The following is a 23,114-nucleotide window of genomic DNA, read 5'->3' as shown; positions in this document are numbered from 1 at the left end:
CTTTTTCTAAAAAGGGGGAGGGGGGGGAGAGAAAGAAAAGAAAATAGAGACAATTTTTTTTTTAAAAGAAAAGCCTGAGTTCACATTCCCACTCCACCACTTACTTGTGCAAAGGTAAGTGAGGAACCTCTCTCCTAAATACAGCCCCATACTGTGTGCAAAAATGGAACTTATTCATCAGCCAAACGTGACCATCTTATAAACAACCTCATTCACTCTAAAAACAACACAAACTAAAATAGTCATGATTTGATGCCTAGAGCACATCCAACATTTTTGTCCAATTTACAAAATAAACCAAATCAAGAGGACCTGCTTGTCTTTTGGAAGACTTAGAACTGAAGATCTAATACCAAATGTGTTTTAGCCTAGATTTCACATCTGTATTTCTTAGCAAGTTTATTAAAGTCCAGTAAGAGGCAAGTCCATTACAAACAACTACTGTGGATTCCAGAAATATAGTATACATACTACCTTTGCTCATCCTGGCACAACCCCTCTGGGCTGGATGGCAGCAAGATTTTCAGGATTAGGGAACTGACGCAATAGCCATCAGAATGAAAGGAAAGATTTAAGGATTCACAGAAACGCAGCAGCTTATTTCTGGTTGGCTCACAAACAATTGTGGTCAAAAAGTCTGCTTTAAGAATTTACAGCAGTGATTCTTAACTTTGAGCGATTCTGCCCAAGAAACATATAAAACAATGACGCTGGACAGTCTTGGTTGTCATAACTGGTAGTGGAACGGGGTGAGCTACTCATATCTAGTCAGCAGAGGCCAGGGATGCTGCTAAATACTACAAAGCACGGGACAACCACCCAGAGCAAAGAATTATCCAGCTCTACATGTCATTAGTGCCACTGAGGAGATACTCTGATTTAGAGTCAACATTCAGAAGACAGTACAGCACATACAGTTCATTATTTAAGAACAATTTACCTTTTCCTTACAACCAAAAGGAGATTTCTGCACTTACAGACATTGCAAATATAAACTAAAATTAACTAGGAGGAAAGAGTAAAAGGTTTCTTCTAACAGTTTTGCTTCAAAGCTATACTGCTTAATAGCTAGACAAAATTTTGCTCAGCAAACCTACTGTTATCAATTCTGGCACCAAAAACATAAGGACTAAAAAACTTAAATATGTGTAATGCAGACATCCATCAGCTCAGCATTGGCATCTAAGATTTTTGAGAAACGGCAGATCAAAAAGGAAAGAAATGAGTCAACCAGAGTAGTAAGTCATGTTGCTCATTTTTGTTGACATTGTTTTGTTTTGTTTTTAAAACTAAAAAACAGCTCCTGCTTCTTCAACACTGGCTATTTTCTCATGCCTAATGATTTTACCTTGGTAACTCATGGACGTGAAAACTGACCCTCAAGTTACTAAGTCAATTACTGGTTATGACACTGACCAGAATGTACCGAGCAATGTGCCTGGCATACAGTAGGTGTTCAACACATTTTATAAATCAGCAAATAACCAAACGACTAGGAAATAAACCCTAATTTAGCCCTGTCCATTCTATTTTCAGAATATGGAATAAAGACTTGATAACTTTATGTATCAAAACTACAACATTCTACATACTAAAACCTCCTGGCATTTAATCTAGTATTCCAGAGCAAAACAATCCATCAACCTATAACTGCCGAGTCAGGAGCCATGCACGCCAACATTCATTTTTTGTTTGTTTCATGAACAATGCTTCCTGGGGAAGCTACATGAGTTCTCCTGCTGACTAGTTCTACCATCATTCATAAAAGCCTAGACTTCCGCTCACTGCACGTTTCTTCCCATCACAATGGAACAATACAGCAGTCATGGCCGGGAGTCCTACTGTATGCAAATGTATGCAAGTACATGCATGATCAAAAAATAATTAGTAACCTCACATAACATTTAAGTTGGTTCTTGAGGAATTCTGGAATTTATGAATGATAAAGAGCTACTACTCTACCAAGATCCTTTCTCCTAGTATGCTAATAAGGTATTTGGCTTCTAAATCCTGGCAGAAATCAGCAAATTCACATTAATTAGGAAAGTATCAATTTACATCATAAATATTTAATTAGCTATCATAAGTTAGATCCCCAATTAATAGATAGCCAATATCTCTTAATATGTAAGGGATGGAAATGTAAGTAGTTATTGCTATTAACAAGCAACAATCGAACATTTCTACAATTTGGTAAGTGACAGTTGCTGGAGTGCAGCAGAGGAATTTGGATTCAAATGGAAGAACTACCTAAATATGGAATCTTTTATAAAAGCAGCTCACAACAAGCCATAGGCAGGTCTTTGAAGTTGGGAAGCAAGAAAAATAGGGCATGAAGAAATTAAGTGTATGAACCCAAGTCATAAAGTAGACCAAGAACAGGGAACACAAAAAGGTAAAACATACTTGACAAGTAATAAAATTAGAAAATATATGTGGAAAATATAACGCACCATACAAACACATAATGCCACCTATTAAATTCAGCAATTTAAATACACTTAAAATGTTCTCCTTTCTCTCCTTAAGATAAAATTTTGCCTAGCCAAAGTCAACAGTCTCCAGTCTCAAACAACACATATACATGTGTGATACACTTCTGTAATGAATCCATTTCTGAAAATGAGCCTTATGTCAAGTCACCATACAGGCAGTAAGGTAAACAGCAATTAGCTTTTGTCCTCCATCCTCCCCTTTCCTCTAACTTAAAAAAGTAACCCAGGACGCCTGGGGGGCTCAGTCAGTTGAGTTTCTGACTTCAGCTCAGGTCATGATCTCACACTTCACGGGTTCAAGCCCCGTGCCGGGCTCTGTGCTGACAGCTCAGAGCCCAGAGCCTGCTTCAGATTCTGTGTCTCCCTCTCTCTCTGCCCCGACCCTGCTCATGCTCTCTCTCTCTCTCTCAAAAATAGACATTAAAAAATATATTTAAAAAATTTTAAAAGTTTTAAAAAGAAGTAACCCATCACAGAGCTCAGGAATTAAGAAAATGAGGTACAAAAGGAAGCTCATAGTCCTGTATACCTGCTTTTGAGACAAGGACCCATGTGAAACAGCTTGAGGTGACTAGGGTGGAGAGGTAATCAATAGAGAGAGACCAAGGAGCATTAAAATATCTTGATTTTTCAAGGGACTCATTCATTCAATAAACATTAAGTAGTAGGGAAAGTTAGGTAATGAAAAGAAAGGGAAAGGAATAAGAAGGTGAACACAGTGAACTACTTTTCTATTTATAACTTACTTTAAATTTGGGTCTCATGCAGTATTAAAAAACGATTTAGGTTTTGATTTTAGGTTATATTTTAGGTTATGAGATAAGTCTGTTTTAACTCATAAAAGAAGTTGTACATGATCCCTATAAAACTGTAGGTCAAATAGCATAGGTTAGAGGTTCACCATCAAATGAGAGAGTGCAGGGGTGTCTGGGTGGCTCAGTCGGCTAAGCGTCCAACTCTTGATTTCGGCTCAGGTCGTAATTTCACGGGTTCTTGGTATGGAGCCCTGAGTCGGGCTCCACGCTGACAGTGCAAAGCCTGCCTGCAATTCTCTCTCTCCCTGGCTCTCTGCCCCTCCACCGTTCATGTGCCCACGCTCTCTTGCTTTCTCTCAAAACATATAAATAGTTTGTAAACAAGAGAATGCATACCAAGAGGACAACACAGTGCTGACCGAGCACATAGAAAATGCTCAAAACTTGTTAGCAATTATTATCACATAAGATTAATACAATCTCCTCCTATTTTACTTTGTAAACATTTTATTTATGCATGTAAGCTGTGCCTTTTCAAGAAATTTAGATTTGGTAAAAAAGAAAAACATGCACTGACCATGGTCAGAAGTCCTAAGACCTAAGTTCTAATTTGGGTATTAATTGGTTGAGTGACCCAAAACAATAAAATTCTCTCAGTCTCAGATTCCTTACTTTGAATTAGTAAAGAGTACAAATAGACTAAGAGGAGGAGACATTCCCTAAAGAATTGATTTGTAGCAATTAAGAAATCATTTATGCAACATAACTTTTCATCAATTCCTTTATATTACACATTTATAATTTTTGCTATAATTTCTGATTTCTGGTAGCTCTGTTTTATAGAATTCTTCTTCACAGCCACGTAGCCTCTTCTCAAACAGAAAAAAGAGAGCCATAGCTATAATCACCAAGTTATTAAATAATGTCAAAGAAAAAAACCAGAGATGCTAAACCTAGTGAAGTCTACCAGACTTTGTACAATCTTAGACCTAGAAAAACTGGACAAGATTTTTCCTGTTAGTTTTGCTTAGAAATCACAATTTTAGGAAAATATCATCTGATCTATTCATGTAACATAAATATTACTTGCAGAGTCCAACTCAGGGCTTGACCTTACAACCCTAAAATCAAGACCTGAGCTAAAATCAACCAACTGAGCCACTGAGGCACCCCTCAAGTAATATTTTTTAAAGGAGAGTGGACACAGATAAAAAACAATGTGTATCAACCTTATAAGGAATAGCCTTTATTATTATCTCTACTGTTGCCTGAGGTCTAGCCAGAAGTAAAGCCTTTAAAAGCCTGACTGGCAGAGGTCCAAGCCTGATTATTAATGACACTGAGTTCTCTTCTAGTCTTCCTTCTTGTTCCCTTAGTTGACCATGATGACTGACATGACAATAACTACTCTGGCATGACATTAGGTTTCCAAAATGGGGTTCTCCTTTTACAGTTTTACTATTAAGGGCTGGGAGGGAGGGAAAATGGCAGTGAAAAACAATCTCGTATCTCTCTATATAGTTTTCATTTGGAAAAATGGGCACATTCTGGTCTTAACACTTCCACAGAGACCTTGGATTCTAGTAGGGAGATGTGATATGCTTAGCTGACCCTCTCTACCACTGCTGCTCTGGTCCAAGTTTCCAACACCCCTCACCTAGGCTCCTGCAATAATAGCCTCTGAACTGTTTCTTCTGCTCTTTTCCCCATAGTCCAACACATATTACCCTTTGCTCAAAACCCTCCAATGGCATCCTAACATACTTCTAATAAAATCTAGAATCCTTACCATGGACAAGCATGCATGCATGTTTGGTACTATCTGTAAGCAGACTAATAAAAGATAAAAAGATTGAACTAACATTTGAGTTGCCACTCACTCAAGAGATGGAACTTGCCATTTGAGTCCAACCAAATAAACTGCCTGTGAAAACTAAAGTATCAATACTTCACAGAGAAATAAAACAAAATCCATTCTTCACAATGTAATATTCACAATGTACAGAGTTTAATACAAAACTGTGCGATGTACCAAGAATCAGAAAAACATGACCTTCAAGAAAAAAGAAAAATCAATGAAAGCAAAACCCCAAATGTTGGAATCAGCAAAGGTGTTAAAGTAGCTATTATAACTATGCTCAATAAAATGTACTCAGAATGGAAAAAAAAAGGGAGGAAATCTCATCAGGGAAATGGAAACTATTACTTTAAAAACATGGATATTCTGGAACTGGAAAATATAATACTTGCAATTTAAAATTGACTGGATGACCTTAAGTGTAGAGATGACACAAAAGTTTGTGAACATGATAAATCAAGAGAAATTATCAAAATTGCAAACAGAAAAAAAGATTAAAAAAATGAATAGAGACACTAGGAACTGTGGGATGGAATCAAAATGTCTAATATTCACAGGGCATCTGGGTGGCTCAGTCGATTGAACATCTGGCTCTTGATTTCAGTTCAGGTTATCATCTCATAATTCATGAGATCAAGCCCCACATCGGACTCTGCACCGACAGTGCAAAGCCTGCTTGGGATTCATTCATTCTCTCTCTCTCTCAATCTCTCTCTCTCTATCCCTCCCTCCCTCCCTCTTTCTCTCTCTGCCTCTCCCCAGCATGCGTATGCATGCTCTCTCACTCTCTCAAAATAAATATTTTTAAATGTCTAATATACATATAATGAAGCCCCCAAAGGAGAGGAGGAAAAGAATGGGGCAGAAAAATATACCTGAATAGATAATGACATAAAAATTTTCCAATATATGAAGAAAAAATAAATTGACAGATTTAAGAAGCTTAGTGAACCCCAGTCAGAACACAAATAGAAGAAAACCATGCCAAGGCATATCATACTCAAAGCACTGAAAACTAAATATAAAGTCTTGAAAGCAGTCAGAGGAAAAGAACATGCTCCATATAGGAAAACAAAAATTTGAAGACCACTGACATACCATCAGAAACAAGAGAGACCTGAAAACAGTGGAACATCTTTAAGACGCATGGTTGACGCATTGGTCCCCAACCCAGTAGGGAGTTTTTCTCAAAGGACTAGCTTTCAAATCCTTTGACATAATACTTATTCCCCACACAGGGCACCTGGATGGCTGGGTCCATTGAGTGTCAGACTTGATTTTGGCTCAGGTCATGTTCTAACAGTTCCTGAGACTGAGCCCTACATCGGGCTCTGCACTCAGTGTGGAGCCTGCTTGAGATTCTCTCTCTCTCCCTCTGCCATTCTCTTCCACTTGCACTCCCTCTCTCTCTCTAAAATTAAAAAAAAAAAATTAATACTACTCTCCACTTCCATTAGACATTCTAAGTTATTAAGCTTCCAGAGCTAATGAACCTGATTCAACTGTTTACAAAACAGGCAAGAGACAGAGCAGTCACCCACCACCATCACCTCTGTTCAGCAGCCCCGCCCCATTCTGAGGAGTCAGCTACTTCAACTAGTGGCACTTGCCCCATCTCTCTGGGTGGAGTCTAGTCACCTTGCCCAGGCCCTTTCCCATTTGAACTGAAGAGAATTAAATCTTTTGGGGCGAGAGTGTCAAAGGATGGTGGTAAAGATCACATTTGCTTTAAGCCGGATCCAATGTAGTTTCCCCTTTGTCATCTAAATAATAGACAAGTATGAGGAATTTGACAAATCCCAGAAGGCACCCCTAAGACAATCCCTCTCTACTCAAAAACCTAGTGCTCAATACATTTCATAGCCCACAAATATTTACCATTTATGCCTAATGCTTAGGTGAGAACCTGAGCACAAGGGAAGCACAAATTGCCCCTCAATTTCTGAAATGATACGTGTGGGTTCCTAGATTAATTCAAATATGCTGATTTGAAATCATTTTCCCTTAAGGATTGGAATCTGACAGATTGCCTGGGAACCACCCTACTTCTAATTTTATAAAGACCCGTTAATTATAACATAATGAATTGGGTACATCTGCATCCTGGGTAGGAAAACTACTCTGCAATGTCTCAAAACGGTGCCATTTCTCCACAGGGGAGAGAGAGAGCTGCCAGTCCCTCCTAGTCTTGATACCTGGCAGTGTTGGCTCTGTGCCCAAGAGGTCAGCAATTCAACCACTGCCCCCCAGAAAACCTGCGTCTCTTAAACAGAAAGAACAGGCAAAATATTTAGAGAATACAGTGAATTCTCCAGCTTAAAAATGTTTCCTCTTTTTCAGAAGAACTAGGAAAAAAACTGGTATCATGAGTATGGGCAAGCTATTCAGAATGGCCCCCCATTTGGAAAGTTTCTGGCACTTTCCAACTAGGCATTGTATTATTGCAATGAGCTGCCCAGTAATCAAAGAGGAGCACTTATTTCCCACCAGAGCTAAAAGAGAGGATTAGTTCTGGTAAGTTCTCTAACTAATTTCAGTCATTGTTAACAGGGCAGCATCAGCTTCTCTACAACCCTATCAAATTCAAAGAAAACTCAGGAAAAAAGGAAAACAAAGGCTGCTTTATTTATTCTATTTGAGCAGCATCCACCTTTCACAGAACAAATGCTTTTTTTCTTTTTAATTTCAATGACATTTAAGAAGCTGTAACTGAGAAAGAAAAAAGTGAAATTTATTTGGAAAGAAATCTTATAAAGAAATCTCCCTATTTATAACACTTTTCTTAATATACAAGATAAATTCTGGGATCAAAAGTTTTTAGAACACTACACAGTCTTTGAAGAGCCTCAGAGTATAAATTCAACTAAATAAAAGAAAAGATGAGCAGTGGCAGTAAGCACATAGCAGCAGTAATAAGAAAGACAATTTTAAAGATTTGTACAGGAGAAAGCAAGTAGTAAGAGCTGTTATGCAGAGGATACAAGAAGACTTTATCAGTGAAGTGAGTTAACCCTGTCCACAACATAGACAGATATCCATACTGCCTCCCATCTTCTTGGACATGAAAGGGTAAGTAGGAATCAAAAAATTATTAGGCACCTTTCTAGATTCCTTACTTGTATTATTTTATTTTTCTGTTTAATCCATAAGTCAAAGAAGTTAATTAACTCATCAAAGATCCAAAAGGACTACTTAATCCCAGGTCTATATTAATCCAAAACTCATACTATCCTAACATTATACCATGCTGCTGCTTAGAAAATACTTCACATGAATTAGTTTCTTGATATAAATTTTCAAAACACTGGTCTAGTCCAAACATTCCCCTTCAGACAAGTTCTTCCTAAAAACTACACTAATTTTCTTAAGCAAGCTTTTGGCAATGGATGGCCCACCAGAACTTTTGCCTATCTTTGCTACCTTTTTCTGGAAAGTCTATGCCACGGGGTAAGTAGTTGGAACTTTGTTTGCTTATGACTTGCTCTAAGGCCTCACATTTAAGATAAATGGGTAATCTGCTAAGGCCAAATTTATGTCAGAAGGTGGATAAACAAAGTACCCAGAACTAAAGCCCTATTCTACATAACAGATTATTATTTTTCCTGTAAAATACAGCATCCAAGTCACAACAGATAAAGTAAAGAATCTGAGAAAGAACCTGTAAGAGACCATAGAAAAGGTGCAGGATCTCCAACTCCCAAATATTTCAAACCCCCAACTCTAATCCTTCAAAAGACTTCTATAATATCCTGATAAAGAAATGGGTCTTCCTGCTAAAACGGGAAGGTGATTAAAAATGCAGCTTCTGGAATCAGACACTAAAGCTCAGCTTGTCCTTTATTAATCATGACCTTGGGCAGAACAGTTAATCTCTCGAAGCCTTAGTTTCCATAGATATAAAGTGAAGAGACCATAATAATGTAATGTAAGTTCTATAAATCCTAAATTCTATAAACCCTGAAATCACAGGTGCTTACTAATAGCTCTTTCATCACCGTTCTCATCAACATGTTTGTTATGACACAGAAAACATCAATGGGGTAACTAAAGGGCTTTTGTAAACCTTCATGAGGCCAGTATGGATTTCAGTTTTGGAGAGTCTTAGGAGATTTAGAGGAAGTGAGTAGCAGAAATGGAACTGGCAAGGCCTGAAAGGACTGAAAAAGAAGCAAGCAGAAATTCTATGGGGAAAGGAAATCTGTATGGGGGGGAAAAAGTGTATCTATAAAGATACACTTTATATATATTTGGAAAAAGGATTAAGGAGTAAAATGCTATCTCATGCAGTAAAACAAACTGCTTTTTTCTATTACCATAATGGGGACGCCAATGTCGGGCCACAGAAGGTCCTCTGACGGTAGCTTGGGAGAATTCCATACCACCACGACCTTGTTCAGGTAAGGGAGGCCATTCAGTCTCTCTAAAGAGTTCATAAGCACTTCCTCCCTCTCATAAGTCAACATCACCACCGTGAACTGCTCTCGTGGAACGTTGCCTCCAAGTGCCGCCTGAAACTCCTTGCCAGAACCCCCAGCTCCACCACCAATAGGCCGAAATCCAGTCCCTGAGCCCAAGAATTTGGCCTCTGAGGGCAACACAGGGTCAAAGGGTGTGTGGGGGAACAGATGAAAAGGCCCTGGAGCAGAGTTCCAGCTGCGGTAAAAATCAGTGACAGTCAAAGTAAAGTTGCGGAGGTATTTGGGTGAGGCATAAGGCGGCTCCGTTTCCACTGGCCCCAGGTCCAGATCCCCATTGTCGGCCATGTTAGGGTCCGTTCCAGCCGCCTTGCCTGAACGATGGGGAATCTCAGCTGCCGCCTCTTCCCGGATGGGAGCAGCTGGGATCTGTATGCGAGTCCTAATCATAGCCAACACGGTATTAAAAATACTGTCAGCGGTTGAGAAGTACGTCTCCCAGAGAAAGCGGCCTTGCCGCCTCATAGCCAGCAGATCACTATCTGAGAGGCTTCGTAACAGAAAATGAACCTCGGTAACACGTGGCTTGGGCACCACCAGGGCTGCCTCATTCCACTGCAGCATGTCCTGGTAGGGAAGCTGGACTTGCTCCCCCAGCACAACTGGGACAGCACCAACTTCCAGGGCTTCAAAGAGCCGTGTTGCACACCCAGATGAAATAACCAAGTGAGGGTCCCCAGGAGTGATAATGAGGGCAAAGGTGGAAAGCTTCAGTAATTCTAAGCGGTCCTCACGCTCCCCACACAGTGCCCACTCAGTAGGCAGACTGGGTTTAGGCTGGTTTTTGCAGGTAAATTCTACCAGGACCTGATCTAGCTTGCTGTCCTGTACAGCCTTTAAGGTGGCAATGATACGATCATCATAGTCGGCTGGAGGGTCACCCTCCATTTCTTCTTCAAAGGAGCGGGCCTCCTGAAGGCTGGATCTCAGTGATTCAATCTTCTCACCCTGGAAGGTGAAAAGATATTTCCGCTTAACTGGCACCTGTGGTGGGATTTCCATGAAGTTGGGCTCTGACATGGCATGGACTAGTGGTGACACTACCAAGTCAAATCCAGGTCTGTACTGGGCAGCATAGAAAGTAGACTGGGCCACCATGGCCCGGCCTGTACTGACATTATATAGTAAATTCTGTGTATCTGACTTCCGCGACAGATTGATGATGACATGGTTGTGTCCATCTGTCCGCCAATGTGGTAGAGAATAGAGCTGCTTCTCAAGTTCAGCAGGCCGAAGCACTACTGGCTCCTGTATTTCTCCCACTAATATCACATAAAGGCAGGCAATGTCCGCATTTTCTGTAACATAAACGCTAGCTCGTGCTGTAGCCTGAAAAGCCTGCTTGACCAAAGGATCCAGGTAGCTGCCAAAGGCAAACTGGTCACTGTCATATACATAGACTGGAAAACCAGAGGTGAGAGGACAGCGAGAATAATCGAAACAATTGTGCAGCCGGCATCCCCGTATGACCTTTGGGGGAGGAAGACCGGCATCGTCCTTCTCTGGAAGCAATCGGATAGGCAAAGAAAGTTTGGGCTGATTTTGAGCCATCAGCTCTTTGTAAGAATGCTCAGTCTGGCTAATGACATTCTTGAGCTGAAGCAAGTCCTGCTTGGCATTCTCAATGCTTTTCTTACAGGCTTCAATCTTCAGATTCAGCTTGGCAATTTCACTGTTCAGCTCTTGCCGCTTGGCTTCCAGCTGCAAGAGCTCTTCGCTTACAGACTCACGAATCCGGCAAAGATCCAGCACATGCTTTACCTCGCATAGTTCATTACCAGCCCTTGGGCCAAAAATCCGCTTGCCTGCCTCATCAGCCTCATCCAGAGTGGTGAGATAATAGTGAGCAATAAGGGGGAAGAAAACCAGAATGATGAAGAGCGTGAAACTGAGCCACGTGAGTCGGATCCGGTTGGACCACCGTAACATACAGGTTTGACCTCCATTCCCCACTCCCCCATTCCGCAACATGGTATAGCCCGTCATGAGTTCCTGTGTGGCTCTTGCCCCCTCTAATCACGTTGGGTCACTCGCCATAACCATGAGTTTCTATTAGACGAACTCAATCTCTTTTCACTCAGACCTTTCTGTTAAGAGTTAGTGTGCTCCCTGTACAAGGCACCAAATAAAATGGAAATTTCATTTTCCTCAGCTGTAATTGAAATGGTCTCTGACCTTATTCCAGCAGATTTTAAGTTCTGGTTGCTGACCAAAGAACATGTCCTTAATCTTTACTGAATGGTAAAAGGTACCACATTGTTGATGAGATGAAAAGGAGAAGGTCCCTGATGATGAAACCCAGGAAAAATACCCTGGAATCAGACAGACTTTTTCAACTGCCATAGCTCTTGTTCCTTGGTTTTGCTGAGCAACAAATATGCATAGTTACTATTCACAGTTATAAAGTAGCTGGTTAGAACAGAAATGAATGTCAGCCTCTTATCGATGTCCTTGCCAACAATGAGGCCTGCAAAAAAAAAGAGAACCATGTAAGTCTTGAAAAGATTATGTGCGACAACCCCACCCTTCCCCAGTTTCTAGAAAATGCTTAAATCTGAAAAGGTAAAATAACAGTTGGAACACTGATGTGTGTCTCACAGAACATTTTAAGTTCGGTTCAGGTTGTCTTAGTATGGATATTTTACAGTATGGCTAATAAGAAATGGGTAAGCGTCCAAAAACAACTTCAGTTTTTATATACACATAGACACACCCCGTCCTCCAATTTAACAAGATACAGGGCATAATTAGAGCTCTATAAAATGAAGATCAACAACATTTAACAGAGGGCAAAGATGTATGCGACAATTTGTTATTCTAAATGGAAAGAAACACCATCCTGTCCAGCCTTGATAGTCATGTTCATTCCTAACATGAGCCTCCTTTTGAACCCCCCCCAAAAAAAAAAGTCTCTGAAAAGCTCAAGGCTTTACAGTCAGAGCTGAAATTAATGGAAGAGAACTCTTTTGATCTTTACCCAGTGGTAGGTGCATTAATCCAGAGACAAAATGTATTTCCTAGTTTGCTTCTCATTTATCTTATGCTAGCAGACATCAAGTGTTCCTCTTTAAAATATAAATAGTAACTTGGTCTTTCAGAAAGACTACTATACTTAGAAATGAGGGGCATTATTTCTTCTCCTTTGGAGACAGATTTGCTTTCAAACCTTATACCTCAGTTTCCTAATCTCCCCAAATGGAGATAAGTGTACTGAGACAGAAACAATATATTGTGTTGCTATGACAAGAAAGGACAGAGAATGTGAGAGTACTTTCAGCTAATAAATCCTGAAACAACATTCTCACTCCTGTTCATTTACCAACTTTACTATCGCAGGCTACAAAAGCTCTTCACTTGCTTTCATCTTGAACTCAACATATCTAGAACTGAATTCATAATATTCTGCGCCAAAGAATATTCCCAATTCCTTTCATTTATTTCCTCCAGAAAGTAATTACCATACTCTTAACATGTCTAAAACATGCTCAGTATAACTACAGGAGAAGCGAGAATGCAAAATAATCTTCAACCTTGTGGAACCTCCTTTAACCTAAGAGATAAAATATAAACAAACAGCAAGGACACTACTACAGGGTAGTATAAGTAGCACATCACAGGTGCTCAATCTTCTCTCTAGCTTCTATGCTTGTTAGAGGTGTAAAATTATTAAAGTTGGGATAGAATCACCTCTCCTTTAAATAAAAAAAGTTGCCAATGTTAATAAAAGGCCTGAGTAAGCAGAATAAGAGAATAATGACAACAAAAAACAAAAACTATTGATCACAAAAAAGCTTAAACTTGGAGGATCAAAAGTTGGATAATTAACAGCTAACCAAATATCCCAGAAAATGTAAGTCAATATTTCTAAAGCATTATCCTTTTAAATCAAATGTTAAAAATTTCTCTTCCTGTTTTCAAAAGAATATTCTCTACACCTTACAAATAAATTATAACAAAGAAAGAATTAAGTGGAAGAAAAAAAGGAATGCATAATCAAGGAAACTCAGTTGATTCATTCCCTCCTTACCATATGTTTCTGGATCCTTCCTTTCTCTAACTCATGCAGCATTTTACTTCAGTATATAATTTCTTAAAATAGTGAGCTCCGGGTCCAGGGCTTGCTCTCCTGATAGAAAATAGAAAAGTGACATGCTATTAGAAAAATACTCAATACTAAAGGCATTATTAAAGAATGTATTTACTGAAGGGGAAGATGCTGGGGGAGTACGAGGACCCCAGGCTCGCCTCGTCCCATGAACACAACTAGATAACCACCAAATCGTCCTCAATACCCCAGAAATAAACCTAAAGGCTGGAAGAACAAACTCTACAACTAAAGGTAGAGAAGGCAGGAAGGGTGGACACATGGTTTGTGAGAGAAATGGATCCTGGCCACTGTGGTGGGTGGGGAGCCACAGAAGGGCAAGAGAGACCAGGACACAGGGAACACAAATGCCCACAGCAATTGGCTCGGAAATCGAGAGGGGCCGAATGTCATGAATTCTTGCAATTGGTGGGGCTTAAAGCCTGGAGTTTTAACAGTAGGTGGGGGGGGAGGGGCTGGGGGGTGGTGGGAGGGTACAGACTAAGGGAGAGGCCAAAGGGCATTGGGACTATTCCTAGAGAGAGGGCAGGGCACAGTCAGTGGACTTTCAGTAGAAACATCAATCTGAAGAGCACCTGGAGCACACAGTGGGGAGGTTACCTGCTCATCCTAGAGCCTGGGTAGTATTTGCAGAGAGACCTCTCTGGGAACAATGGAACTGACCTGCACCACTTCTCTCCCCTGCACCTCAGCATAAGCACAGAGTCACCTGCAGGAACCAGCACACCGCTGACACTCCCTACCTAACTTGCTTACAACAAGCCCCCAACCCCTCAAGCTCAGGTGGAACGGCCCTCAATCCCAGCTCAGCAGGACCCCTACCCCAGGAGACTGGCATAATGCCCTGCCCACACCACATCTTCCAACCTGGGAGTTTTGCAGGGCCTTGGTTCAGGCAATAGTGGTAACAGGTCTCATTTCATAAGCAGACCAGAGCACATCTAGTTAGAACTCACCACATTGAGGCCAGGGATGAAACACTGCTCACAACAGACAAAGAAAGCCTCTGCAGACAACTGGCCTGAAGGATAAAGTGACCAGAACACAGTAGCAGAGCACATGCAGCACACACTGAAGACACTCTCTGAAGTGCTAGGCCCTGGGGAACACGGGACACTACACTGCAGGGCACTACTAGATCTCTTCTTCATAAGGCCATTACCCTCAAGAACAGGAGACATACCTGACTTTCCTAACATAGAGAAACAGGACCAGAGAATTAGAAAAAATAAGAAGACAGAGGTATTTGTCCCAAATGGAAGAAGAGGAGAAAGCCACAGCCAGAGATATAAGTGAAACAGATATAAGTAACATGCCTGACAGAGAATCTAAAGTAATGATCCTAAAGATACTAGCTGGACTTGAGAAAAGAGTGGAAAGCATCACTGAGACCATTAACACAGAGATAAGGAATAACATAGCAGAGATAAAGGGCTCAATAAATGAAATTAAAAACACACTTGATGGAATGAACAGCAGGTTGGAAGAACCAGAGGAACAAATTAATGACATAGAAGACAGAGTAAAAGAAAGTAATCAAGATGAACAAAAGAGAGAAAAGAAAACTACACAAAACAAGAACAGACTTAAGGAATTCAGTGACTCCATCAAACATAATACCATTAGTATTACAGTAGTCCCAAAAGAAGAAGAGAGAGAAAGGGGGCAAAAAATTTATTTGAAGAAATAACAGCTTAAAACTTCCCTAATATGGGGAAGGAAACAGATATCCAGATCCAATAAGTACAGAGAACCCCCAACAAAATCAACAGAAGGCAATCCACACCAAGAGATATTGTAATTAGAATGGCAAAAGGTAGTGATAAAGAAAACACGTTTAAAGAAACAAAAGAAGGCAGTTACATACAAAGGAAACCACATAAGCCTATCAGTGGATTTTCAGCAGAAACTCTGAAAGCCAAAAGGGAGTGGCATGATATATTCAGAGTGCCAAATGGGAGAAATCTACAGACAAGAATACGCTATCCAGCAAAGCTATCATTCAAAATAGAGGAAAGATAAAGTTTCCCAGACAAACAAAAAAATAAAGGAGTCTGTGACCATTAAACCAGCCCTGCAAGAAATATTAAAGAGGACTCCAAGTAGAAAGGAAATATCAAAAGTGATAGTATGAAAGTAGGAAACAAAAGAGAAAAAAAATGAATATTTCTGTAAAAAAACAGTTAAGGAACTCACAAAGTAAAAGGATATATAACACCATATACCTAAAATGTATGGAGGAGAAGTAAAGAATGAGTTCAAACTTAAACAACCATCAACTTAATATACACTGTTATATGCAGATGTTATATATAAATCTAATGGTAACCACAACTAAAATCTACTAATAGATATGCAAATAATAAAGAAAAAGGAATCCAAATATATCACTAAAGAAAACTTGTAAACCATGAGAGGGAAAGAGAACAAATCAGAGAAAAACTTCAAAAATAACTGCAGAACAAGGAATAAAATGGCAATAAATACCTATCTACCAATAATTACCTTGAATGTAAATGGACTAAATGTTCCAGTCACAAGACATAGGTGACAGAATGAATTAAAAAACAAGACCCACCTATATGCTGCTTACATGAGATGCATTTTAGACCTAGACACGTGCAGACTGAAAGTGAAGGAATGGAAAAATATTTATCATGCAAATGGATGTCAAAAGAAAGCCATAGTATTCATATCAGACAAAACAGATTTTAAAACAAAGACTGTTAACAAGAGACAAAGAAGGTCACTACATAATAATAAAGGAGACAATCCAACAGGATGATATAACATTATAAATATTTATGCACCCAACATGAAAGCACCCAAATACATAAAACATTTTATAACAAACATGAAGGAACTAGTCAATAGTAATACAATAATAGTAGGGGACTTTACTTATTTATCTATCTAGTTATCTTTTTTTATTTATTTTTTTAACGTTTATTCATTTTTCGAGAGAGAGACAGAATGTGAGTAGGGGAGGGGCAGAGAGAGAGGGAGACACAGAATCTTAAGCAGACTCCAGGTTCTGAGCCATCAGCACAAAGCCCAACACAGGGCTTGAACTCATGAACCATGAGATCATGACCTGGGCGATGTTGGACACTTAACCAGCTGAGCCACCCAGGTGCCCCTCTATTTATTTATTTTTAAAGCAAGCTCTGTGCCCAATGTGGGGCTTGAACTCACAACCCTGAGACCAAGGGTCACATGCTTTACCAACTGAGACAGCCAGGTGCCCCAATAATAATAGGGGACTTAACCCAACACTTATATCAGTTGACAGATCATCCAATCAGAAAATCAACAAGGAAAAAATGGCTTTGAATGGCACACTGGATCAGGTGGATTTAATACCTATATTAGAACATTCCATCCTAAAACAGTAGAATACATATTCTTTCAAAGTGCACATGGAACATTCTCCAAAACAGACCACATATTAGGCCACAAAACAGATCTCAACAAATTCGAAAAGATCGAAGTCATACCATGCATCTTTTCTGACCACAACAGTATGAAACTAGAAATCAAACACACACACATAAAAAAAAAAAAAAAATCTGGAAAGAACACAAATACATGGAGGGTAAATAACATGCTACTAAGCAATGAATGGGTCAACCAAGAGTGCAAAGAAGAAATAAAAAAGTACATGGAAACAAATGAAAATGAAAACACAAGGGTCCCAAACCTTTGGGATGCAGCAAAAGCAGTTCTGAGAGAGAAGTTTACAGCAATACAGGTAACAACCTAACCTTAGATCTAAAGGAGCTAGAAAAAGAACAAACAAAACCCCCAAACAACAGGAGGCAATAAAGATTAGAGCAGAAATAAATGATAGAGAAACAAAAAAACAGTAGAAGAGATAAATAAACCAGCAGCTAGTTCTTTGAAAAGATCAACAAAATTCATAAACCTCTAGCCAGACTCATCAAAAAACAGAGAGGACTCAAATAAAATTATAAATGGAAAGAGGAGAAATAACAACCAACACCACAGAAATACAAATAATTTCAAGAGAATATTATGAGAACCTAATGCCAACAAATTAGACAACCTAGAAGAAAGGGATAAAATCCTAGAAACAAATAACCTACCAAAACTGAGATAGGAATAGAAAATTTGAATAGACCTATTAGCAGCAAGGAGACTGAATCAGTAATCTTAAAAAAAAAAAAAAAAAACCTCAACGAATGAAAAGTCCAGGACCAGACAGCTTCATAGGCAAATTCTACCAAACATTTAAAGAAGAGTTAATACCCTTTATTCTCAAACTATTCCAAAAAGTAGAAGAGCAAGGAAAACTTCCAAATTAATTGTATGAGGCCAGCATTACCCTGATACCAAAACCAGATAAAGACACCACAAAAAAAACAGAACTACAAGCCAATGTCTTTGATGAATATTGATGCAAAAATCTGCAATAAAATACTAGTAAATAGAATCCAACAATACATTAAAAAAATCATTCACCACGATCAAGTGGGATTTATTCCAGTATACAAGGGTGGCTTAGTCTCTGCAAATCAATGTTATACATCACATAAATAAGAAAAAAGATAAAAACCATATGATCATCCCAATAGACACAGAAAAAATATTTGACAAAGTACAATATCTATTAATGATAAAAGTTCAACCAAGTAGGTTTAGAGGGAACATACCTCACCATAATAAAGGCCATATATGAAAAAACTACAGTGAATATCATATTCAATGGGGAAAAACTGAGAGCTTTTCCCCCAAGGTCAAGAACAACACAAGGATGTGCACTCTCACCATTTTTATTCAACAGAGTACTGGAAATCCTAGCCAGAGCAATCAGACAACATAAAGAAATAAAAGACATCCAAATTGGTAAGGAAGAAGTAAAACTCACTATTTTCAGATGACACAATACAGAAAACCCTAGAAATTCTACAAGAACCAATAAATGAATTCAGTAAAGTCATGAGATACAAAATCAAGGTACAGAAATCTGTTGCATTTCTATACACCAATAATAAAGCAACAGAAAGAGAAATTAAGAAAACAATCTCATTTCCAACTGCACCAAAATTAGTAAAATACCTAGGAATAAACCTAACCAAAGAAGTGAAAGACTTGTACTCTGAAAACTATAAAACACTGATGAAAGAAACTGAAAATGACATAAAGAAATGGAAAGATATTCCCTGCTCATAGAGAAGAATATTATTAAAATGTCTATACTACCCAAAGCAATCCACACATTTAATGTAATTTCTATCAAAATACCAATACCATTTTTCACAAAGCTAGAACAAACAATCCTAAAATTTATATGGAAACACAAAAGACCCAGAATTGCCAAAGCAACTTTGAAAAAGAAAAACAAAGCTGGAGGTATCACAATTCCAGACTTCAAGTTACATTACAAAGCTGTAGTAATCAAAACAGTATGGTACTCACACAAAAACAGACACCTAGATCAATGGAACAGAATAGAAAACCCAGAAATGAACCCACAACTACACGGTCAACTAATCTTCAAGAAAGCAGGAAAGAATATCTAATGGGAAAAGTCTCTTCAACAAATGGTGTTGGGAAAACTGGATAGCTATATGCAAAATATGAAACTGGAGGGGTGTCTGTGTGGCTCAGTCAGTTAAGCATCTGACTTTGGCTCAGGTCATGATCTCACGGTTCGTGAGTTTAAGTCCCGCATCAGTCTCTGTGCTGACACCTCAGAACCTGGAGCCTGCTTCAGATTCTGTGTCTCCTTCCCTGCCCATTCAGACTCTGTCTCTCAAAAATAAAGTTTAAAAAAAATTTTTTTTAATGAAACTGGATCACTTTCTTATACCAAACACAAAAATAAACTCATAATGGATTAATGAATGACCTAAATGTGAGACCTGAAACAATAAAAATCCTAGAAGAGAGCACAGGCAATAAGGTCTCTGTCATTGGCTGTTGCAACATTTTTCTAGATACGTCTCCTGAGGCAAGGGAAATAAAAGCAAAAATAAACTATTGGGACTACATCAAAATAAAAATCTTCTGCATAGTAAATGAAGCAATCAACAAAACTAAAAGGTAACAGACAATCCAATTTAAAAATGAGAATAAATGAACAGACAGTTTTCCAAAGAAGACATACAGACAACCAACAGACACATGAAAAGATAGATGCTCAATATCAATCACCATAGAATTTAACATTCAAACAGAGACACCCTTTTAAGTGAAAAGGGATGCTATCAATAATTACACTGGAACAAGAGGCATAAATTAACACTCTTGAAGACAAATCATCCAGATATATAGTTACCTATTTGTATGCTCTAAGAAGAGGGAATAAACCAAAACAATGAAATGTTAAAAAAAAAAAAAAGTTCCTACCTTTTAGAAGTATATACTGAGATTTTTACAGAGAAAACAATTTATCTGGAATTTGCTTAAAAGTAAACAGGATGAATGAGGGTGGTGAAGAGTGTTTAGAAGTATAGATGAAACAAGATTAGCCGTGAGCTAACTGCTGTTGACACTGAATGATGGGGATACATGGGGATTTATTACACTATAGTTTGCATTTACATGTTTGTAATTTTTTACATTTAGAACTCTCAAATATATTACACAGAGTCTAAACAAAATGTTTTTTTAAATGTCATCTGGAGACTGGCTACACTTAATCTAATACTGCTAGTGCTACCAACTTATATGAACACAGGTAGGAAAAAAAACAAAAGTTCTAATGGGAACCAATAATTCAATAATGATTCAAAAGAATTTCTTCCAATTAAGTTCCATCTCTTTTATTGGAATAAAGTAAAACTGTCATCAATGTCCAGGAGCATAAACGTTCTTTCCTAAACAGCTAATTAAATTATTGCAAGCCCAAAGGAAAAGAAAACCCCCAGTCTCCTCTGTCATTCTCTGGAAAATGGCAATGAAGTTATTAGGATCTAGAAATAAATGTCAATGAAACACTGATAAGAAGCAATCTCCAGAGTTGTTTTTTTTTTTAATCCAACTACAATATAACCTGCCTTATTCTTTACCATCTGCCCCAGCAGTGAATGCCTAACTTGTCAGACTGCTTTAAAATTTTACATCTTTTTTTTTTTTTTGAGAGAGAGAGAGAGAAAGCGAGAGAGAGAAAGCGAGAGAGAAAGAGAGAAAGGGAGAGGAACAGAGAGAGGGAGAGAGAGGGAGACACAGAATCCGAAGCAGGTTCCAGGGTCTGAGCTGTCAGCACAGAGCCTGACACAGGGCTCGAACTCACCAACCGTGAGATCATGATCTGAGCAGAAGTTGGACACTTAACCAACTGAGCCACACAGGCACCCCTTAGCCTGCTTTTACCATGCATTCTACACACAGCAACCAGAATCATCATTTTAAAAACATGAATTAGAATTTTTGTTAATGTTCATTTATTTTTAAGAGAGACAGAGCGCAAGCAGGGAAGGGGCAGAGAAAGAGGAAGACATAGAATCCGAAGCAGGCTCCACCTAGGCTCCAAGCTGTCAGCACAGAGCCCGATGTGGGGCTCGAACCCATGAACTGTGAGATCATGACCTGAAGTGAAGTTGGACGTTTAACTGACTGAACCAGCCAGGTACTCCAAAACATGAATTAGAATATTGGTGGTTCAAGAGGGCAGTGTAGGAAGACCATGAATTCACCTCCTACCAAGGACACACTGAATCTATTCCTACATATAAAGCAATTCCTCCTGAAGAAGAATCAAGGGCTGACTGAACAGCTTCTACACAACAAACAATGGAGGGAACACACAGAGAGGGGTAGGAAACAGAGACACTGTAATGACAGGAACCCCACCCACAAAACATCAAGCTGCAGTAGGGAGGAATGTTACTGAGGGGCCTGTGCACTGACTCATGTACCCCAGGTCACAGTGAGAAAACAGTGATTTAAAGGGCAACTACACAACAAGTGAGGGAAATTCATTTACTAACTCCTGAGCATACACTATACAGGAGGGAAACTGCTCAAGCTCTGTGGAGTCAGAGGCACCAGTGAGCCCTTCCACCTTGATAGTTTGAACAAGAGCAAGGTCCAGGTGCTCTAGCTGACCTGCTAGGGCCTCCCCAGCACATCCCAGACTCCCAACCCACACTAGCTCCAGCCGTTCCACCAAGGCAGCTCCTGTGTAACACGCTGCATGCATCCTTTGGCCCATGCTCACTCCAACTGGCCTTGTAAGAAATGTTAAGGAGTCTTTAAGTGGAAAAGAAAAGGCCATTACTAGAAATGGGAAAATCAATCATAACTACAATAAATAGTTAAGGGATACAAAAAAAAAATGAATGTAAAACATGAAGTCAAAAACATAAAATGGTGGGGGTGGGAGAATACAAATGTAGTGCTTTTAGAATGCATTTGAACTTAAGTGACTAACAACTATGTATATAGGTCAATACATATGAACTTCACGGTAACCACAAACCAAAACCTACAAAAGATACACAAAAAATAAAGACAAAGGAACCCAAACATAACATTAAAGAAAACCATCAAACCACAAGAAAAGACACTAAGAAAAGAAGAAAGGAACAGAAAAGGGCTACAAAAACAACCATAAAACAATTAACAAAATGGCAATAAGTACATATGTATCAATAATTACTTTAAATGTAAAGAGACTTAACGCTCCAATCAAAAGATAAAGTGTGAAAGGAAAAAAAAAAGGCCCAATATGCTGCCTGTAAGAGACTCACTTCAGATCTAAAGACACACAAAAGCTCAGAGTAAAAAGATAGAAAAAGGCATTCCATGCCATGCAAACGAAAATGAAAAGAAAGCTGGAGTAGCAATATTTGTATCAGACAAAACAGATTTTAAAACAAACATTGTAAAAAAAAACACAAAGAAGGACACTACGTAATGATAAAAGGGTCAATACAAAATGAGGACATAACATGCATAAGTATTTATACATCTAACATAGGGGCACCTAAATATTAAAAACAAGTATTAATGGACATAAAGGGAGAAACTGAAAATAATACAATAATAATAGGGAACATCAAACTCCCAATTACATTAATGCATAGATCCCCTAGACAGAAAATCAACAAGTAAACAAACATTGGCCTTAAACAACACATTGTACAGAAAGACTCAATAGATACATATACAAAACATTTTATCACAAACTGCAGGATACACTTTTGTTTTCAGGTACACATGGAACATTCTCCCAGATAGATCACGTTAGGCCACAAAATGAGTCTCAATAAATTCAAGAAGACTGAAATCGTATCAAGCATTTTTTCCAACTACTAACAGTATGAAACTAGAATTTAGTTACAATAAAACTAGAAATTCCAAAACACAAACATGTGGACACTAAATAATATGCTACTAAAAAATAAAACCAATGGATCTATGAAGAAATCAAAGAGAACATTTTAAAAATACCTTAAC

General features: G+C 38.7%; 1 protein-coding gene across 1 annotated transcript in view; it reads right to left on the bottom strand.

The window, feature by feature from the left end:
* EXTL3 (exostosin like glycosyltransferase 3) overlaps positions 1-11,902 on the bottom strand; it is a 35,403-nt gene extending 23,501 nt beyond the window's left edge. The window contains exon 1 of the mRNA XM_047854896.1: positions 9,422-11,902. Coding sequence (XP_047710852.1) covers positions 9,422-11,569 — 2,148 coding nt within the window. The 5' untranslated portion in view covers positions 11,570-11,902. The remainder of the gene's footprint in view (positions 1-9,421) is intronic.
* Positions 11,903-23,114: the final 11,212 nt, after the last annotated feature.

The sequence above is a fragment of the Prionailurus viverrinus genome, chromosome B1, assembly GCF_022837055.1.
Source record: "Prionailurus viverrinus isolate Anna chromosome B1, UM_Priviv_1.0, whole genome shotgun sequence".
Taxonomy (NCBI): domain Eukaryota; kingdom Metazoa; phylum Chordata; class Mammalia; order Carnivora; family Felidae; genus Prionailurus; species Prionailurus viverrinus.
This window is presented reverse-complemented; position numbering and strand designations above follow the sequence as displayed.